Below are 6036 nucleotides of genomic sequence, written 5' to 3'. Positions count from 1 at the left end.
CGCAGACCTCTCCTGCCGCCCGCTGCTCCCCTCAGCAGTGTACTTCGGTCCTTCTGCCTGCTCTGCTCCCCGCTCTGGCTCTGGTGAGTTCTCTCACCCTCCCGCGCTTCTGACTGTACCCAGTGCTTGAAGAAAGAGAGAAAGAGTGAAAGAGAGAAAGAAAGAAATCTTTAAAAAATAAAATAAAATAAAATTCCTGTAGTTACAGAGAGCCAAAGTAATGGGAAAGGGCAGGTCCACCATAGGTAATGAATATTAGTGTTCCTTAAAGCAATCTGCCTACAGAACAAAAAGAGGTTGTCATTACTAAAATCATTTTTAAAAAGATTTATTTATTTATGCATACAAGAACTGGGGTACAGGCCAGAGGTGCTGGGGTTGGGGGATTTCACCAGAGACAGATTGGGGAACAGAGCAGGAAGACTGACTGAAATACACCGCTGAGGAGAGCAGTGGGCGAGACAAGAGAGGTCTGCTATGCCCTGTGGGTCTCCTCCCTGGCAAGGGATCAAACTCGTGCTGCAGAGGCTGCGGATTGCTTCATAGTGTTGCGACTTAACCCCTTGCGCCATCAGGGAGGCTCAAACATTTATTAAATAATCCTCAAGTCTAATTATCAAGTCTTTATTTTATTTTATTTTTTAAAGATTGATTTATTTATGCATACAAGAGCTGGGGCACAGGCCAGAGATGCGGGAGGTGAGAGGATTCACCAGACAGAGAGGGGAACAGAACAGGCAGACTGATGAAATACACTGCTGAGGGGAGCAGTGAGCGAGACAAGAGAGGTCTGCTATGCCCTGTGGATCTCCTCCCTGGCAAGGGATTGAACTCGTGCTGCAGAAGCTGCGGATTGCTTCATAGTGGAACTTAATCCCTTGCGCCACCAGGGAGGCCTCGAATTACCAAGTCTTTTAAATTGAGTTGTTTTACCTAGATCTTGTTACTTTCTGACAACTCCAAAATAGGTATTTAAACATAGGAAGCCCTGAATTTAGCGGTGTTAACATTATCAGTCAATACAATTCTATCATTCAATGACGATAAGAAACATTAAGATTTATAATCGATTAAAATTAATGCCACCAGCACAAATGAATCGATCCACTGTCAGATTGTGTTTAAGTACACTGTCAGCAGAACTATGATAAGCCCTTTGTTCGCGCTTTTCCCAGGGCTTTCGCGGGACCCTAGCACCTCAGGCGGCAACATCTCTATTTAAATCTGTGTTCCTCCTAACACTAGGGGGAGACCAAGAGCCTCCTAAGCTCGAAGGGGAGGCGGGACCTACGATCAAGTCACGCCTCTGCTACCTATGACTGCCATACCCATTATCCAATCAACGCTGGGAGAGGGCGCGCCGACGCCCCGCCCCACTGAGCGCCCCGCGGCCTCCGAGGCACCCTCTGGCCGTCTCTGCGGCGGCGACGGCCTGGGCGGACTGCGCGCCGTGCGCAGGCGCGGAGCCGAGACCTCGCTGCAGCCCCGCCGTGTCCCGGAGTCGCACCCACAGAGTCAGCCGCTGGCGCGTCAGTGCTTACCCCCTCGCCCGCCCTCCCCGGTCCCCCCCGTGCCCTACGCGCCCCGATGGCGGAGCTGCGGCCTAGTTGCGCCCCTGGCCCCGCCGCGCCCCCGGCCCCCGGCCCTGCTGCCCCTCCGGCCTTCGCCTCTCTCTTCCCCCCGGGACTGCACGCCATCTACGGGGAGTGCCGGCGCCTGTACCCCGACCAGCCGAACCCGCTCCAGGTTACCGCTATCGTCAAGTACTGGTACGCCCTGGGCCGCGGGGAGCCGGACAGGGGCGGGCGGGGAGGGTGAAAGCGCCGGGAGCGAAGTCATTTGTGGGGGAGGAAGAGCTGGGGAACGGCTAAGGCACTGGGAAGGGGCTTCCTGCTGCGAGGCCAGGACTTAGGGCTCCAGTTAGGAACGGGGACAAAGGGGTTAACGGAGCCTGTGGGTAGCGAAGGGCTGGCGAGGGAGGAGAGGATGAAGGGTTAACTGGGATTGGGAGAAGAGTGAATTGGAGGGGGTGTTGGAGCACGAGGGGGGACTCTGGCAGTGAGGGAACTGTAAACGTGGTGAAAGGAAGGAGGGGACGCCTGTAGGGGGTCATTAGTGGGCGAGGGAAGCCGGGGAGGGGGTGTGATGTGGGGTGGGGAGGCGAGGCGGGGCCTGGGGAGCATGTGAAAGGGCTTTGGAGCAGCGCGGCTGGAGGAGCTTAGAGGGCACGAGACTGCATAGGGTAGGGGCGGGTCTGTGTACCCGGGTTCTGGGGGTTAGGAAGGGAGCAAGTTGGGAGCTTTGTGCTTGTGAGGAGGTGAGGAGATCGCCTTTTGATACCTTCCCAATGAGCGCAGACATCGGTGCATTGCCTGTGGTTTGAAGTTTGGCGGAGCAGCTCTCCCCGATAAACTTTCTGCTTACTCTGCACAGTTTTCTTTCTCCGTGCAAAGCTTCCTCTGGCGCTGCAGCTGCTTTGCTTTATGACATTGATTAGCACAGAGCAGGGACAGGGAGATCGATGGTCTGGCTCAGGATTGAAGGGATGGTGGGGCCGCAGTAAATGAGCGAAGACCTGGTATTGCACTGGAAGGCGAGAAGATGTGCAGAGCTGCCCTCTCACAAACTTCAGGTTCTCGGCAGCAGTTTCTCAGGGAAGCTGAGAGCAAGTAGCTTACTTAAGTAGCTCTGGTACGGATCAGACCTATTTATAGATGGTCTGCCCTTGGGGTTGGGATGGTCTTTTCTACTTTCCCAGTCCTGTTTGTAACCTGTCTCTTCTTGTAGCCTATGGGCAAAACAGCTGTCATGGGGACTCTGGAAAAGAGCCTTTTTTCATGGTGTTTTCTGGACCAAAAGTTGAGGCATTGGTTAAATCTGTCCAGACCACATTCATGCAGGCACTGTATTAGGTGGTCCTCTTCAGGAGTCCTGGAAGAGTGTTTCAGGAAGCTGCTCTGGGTGAGGCCAAAGGGGTAGGTAGACCCATAGAGGGAGGTGAATAGAGAGGATATCTTTTGCTGTTTACCTCCCTTTAGGACTCTATCTTTCTCCTCCATGACAATCTCTTACTTCCTCTGGAAAAGGCAGAAGCTGGGCTGTGTGGGGTGAGGTCAGCTCCCTGTGTCAGTGGGAGGATATAAGGAGCTGACCCTATGGAAGACCTGGGGATGAGCCACCTGCTCCTTAGGGAGTGTTATGGGAACACCCTGCCACTGTTTGGGAGGCAGGAGGAGTACAGTTCTTTCTGGTAGGCAAATTGCTATGCTTGAAAATTTTATTTTATTTAAAGATTTATTTTTATTTTTATTATTTTTTATTTTATTTAAAGATTTATTATTATTTATTTATTTATTATTTATAAAAGCACTGAGTACAGTCAGAAGCGCGGGAGGGTGAGAGAATTCACCAGAGCCAGAGCAGGGAGCAGAGCAGGCAGAAGGACTGAAGTACACTGCTGAGGAGAGCAGCGGGCGTCAGGAGAGGTCTGCCCGCCATGCGGGACCCTCCCCCGGTGGCTGGAGAGCAGCCGGGGATCGAACCAGCGCTGCAGAGGCCGCTTGCAGCTTCGCAGCCAGCGCTCAACCGCTGCGCCACCGGGAGGCCCTATTTTTTATTTTTTTTTTAAATATAGAACTGATTTATTTATTTAGGTGTGGGGAGTGAGAGGCTTCACCAAATCTACTTACATTATCTGCTGCGCCATGTGGGTTTCTCTCTGGCAGGATCAAACTCATTCATGCCACAGTGGCTTGAGATAGGTTGATAGCGCTGAGACTTTAACCTCGGTGCCACCCGGGAGCCCCTGTGGTTCAAAGTTTTTGAAGAGAGTTCCTGAATCAGCTCTTGATAACTCCATCACCCACTTGCACATCTATATTTAAATATGTATTGTGATGGACTCTATTGAATATGTCATGAGAGAGTGAGAGCACTGAGGTCAGAAGCGCGGGAGGGTGAGAGAATTCACCAGAGCCAGGGAGCAGAGCAGGCAGAAGGACTGAAGTACACTGCTGAGGAGAGCAGCGGGCGTCAGGAGAGGTCTGCGTGCCATGCGGGACCCTCCCCCGGTGGCTGGAGAGCAGCCGGGGATCGAACCAGCGCTGCAGAGGCCGCTTGCAGCTTCGCAGCCCAGCGCTCAACCGCTGTGCCACCGGGGAGGCCCTAAAGATTTATTTTTATTTTATTTATAAATATAGAACTGGGATGTAGACCAGAGGTGTGGGGAGTGAGAGGCTTCACCAAATCTACTGAAATACACTGCTGAGGGGAGCAGCGGGCGAGACAGGAGAGGTCTGCTGCGCCATGTGGGTTTCTCTCTGGCAGGATCAAACTCATTCATGCCACAGTGGCTTGAGATAGGTTGATAGCGCTGAGACTTTAACCTCGGTGCCACCCGGGAGCCCCTGTGGTTCAAAGTTTTTGAAGAGAGTTCCTGAATGAAAAGCAGCTCTTGATAACTCCATCACCCATTCTACTTGCACATCTATATTTAAATATGTATTGTGATGGACTCTATTGAATATGTCATGAGAGAGTGGGCCTGGTCCTTCCATGCTGTTTGTTCAGGTCTGTTTGTTGAATGTGAAGAAAAAATGCTACACAGACTTAGGCAACTGTTTATGGTCAAGAACAGTGGGGTTGTGTGTAACAGGTATTGATGCATAGGCAAAGAACTGAGCTTGGTTTGCCTTTTTCCTGCTGTAAGCTTGTTAACCAAGCAGAAGTTATCTTCAGGGTTATGCATGTAGTGATGAAAATAGAAGATTTTATAGAACTTTGTGAAATTAGAAATGCTGGTTCTTTCTAAGATTTGGAGGGGTTTGCTTAATTAAGATCTTGAAATTAATTAATTCATATCCCTTACAGACTTTAGTGAGCTGGGAGCAGAAGCAGAGAGACAGAGCCTGTGCCCTGGGGCCACACCAGTCCTGCTACTGCCCTGCAGAGTGAAGTCAGATGTTCAAGGAATTAAGTTGAGAGATGCTCAACATTGTTTTCTGAGTGCAGACTGTGATTATTTTCTACATACTCATCTGCTTCCCATCAGGTCTCTTGAGCAGTAATGCTCAGTGGCTGAGTAGTAGATTCTCTCTGTGGTTGGGAATGAGGTTAATTTTTTCTGACTCTTGGTCATTCCCTGCAGTTGGAATTTTAAGGTAAAGCCTCCCTCCTTGATATAACACCTCCCAGGAGACTTGGCCAGAAAGATGACTGTGGTGGTGTGGCAGGAATGGTGGATGTAGTTTTGCCACATGGAACCAGATGGACCTAGGATGAAGAAGGGGCAGAACTGGGAATTTGCAGCAGCCTATAGTCACTCCCATATGTTCCAGGTTTCTGCAGCTCTAGTGGGGGGTCCTTCCAGGCATCGCTACCCTTTTCTTTCCTCCACCCCCCTGACAAACTTTTCTAAGTCCAACTAGTTGTGGAATTAGTTAAATGATTTGGTGAAATCTGAGTTAAGGAAAGACATGGAAATTTATTCCTTTTCCTAATCCACTTAGTTGAGATTCTAAGTTATTTGTAGTGACTTTCTTACAAGTTCTATAAATAACTTAGCATTTCCTAGCAGAGAATAAGAATTTCTACAAAGGCAAATAATATCCTGGCAAGAGAAGATGAAACTAGAACTACTGGTTTCAAATAGTGTTCAAATTGCATTGTATTGACATGCTAGCTGGGATCACATGTAATGTGTGTTTTATTTGGTTATTATATGGCCAGCATACTGATCCCAGTTGCAAAGTTCATTCCATCAGTGTCCCAGAGGCAGATAAAGTTTTTGCAGTCTGTCGAATCTCAGATGTCCAAGGTGGCTCAAATGCAGTGTTTGTGGGCTAACTAAGTTTTCTTCCACTGATGACTTCCATTTAGGTGTTTCTCAATTCTACCAAATTTCCCTATCCATTCTGAAGAAAAGCAGGATTTTTTTCTTTTTAAAGATTTATTTATTTATTTATACAAGCACTGGGTACAGTCAGAAGCACGGGAGGGTGAGAGAAATTCACCAGAGCCAGAGCAGGGAGCAGAACA

The 6036-nt window shown here is 49.6% G+C and overlaps 1 protein-coding gene across 3 annotated transcripts in view; it reads left to right on the top strand.

The window, feature by feature from the left end:
• Nucleotides 1–1420: 1420 nt before the first annotated feature.
• The window catches only part of SUFU (SUFU negative regulator of hedgehog signaling), a 97665-nt gene continuing 93049 nt past the window's right edge, over nucleotides 1421–6036 (top strand). The window contains exons 1-2 of one of the 3 annotated variants that reach the window (XM_037496049.2): nucleotides 2729–3250; nucleotides 4870–4975. In XM_037496049.2, coding sequence (XP_037351946.2) covers nucleotides 3199–3250; nucleotides 4870–4975 — 158 coding nt within the window. In that variant the 5' untranslated portion in view covers nucleotides 2729–3198. Of the gene's footprint in view, nucleotides 1770–2728; nucleotides 3251–4869; nucleotides 4976–6036 lie in introns of those variants that run through there. The other 2 variants (XM_037496048.1, XM_037496047.2) reach the window with 2 other exon arrangements.

This window comes from Talpa occidentalis, unplaced genomic scaffold (genome assembly GCF_014898055.3).
Source record: "Talpa occidentalis isolate TD23 unplaced genomic scaffold, MPIMG_talOcc4v2.1 talOcc4.8, whole genome shotgun sequence".
Classification (NCBI taxonomy): Eukaryota; Metazoa; Chordata; class Mammalia; order Eulipotyphla; family Talpidae; genus Talpa; species Talpa occidentalis.
This window is presented reverse-complemented; position numbering and strand designations above follow the sequence as displayed.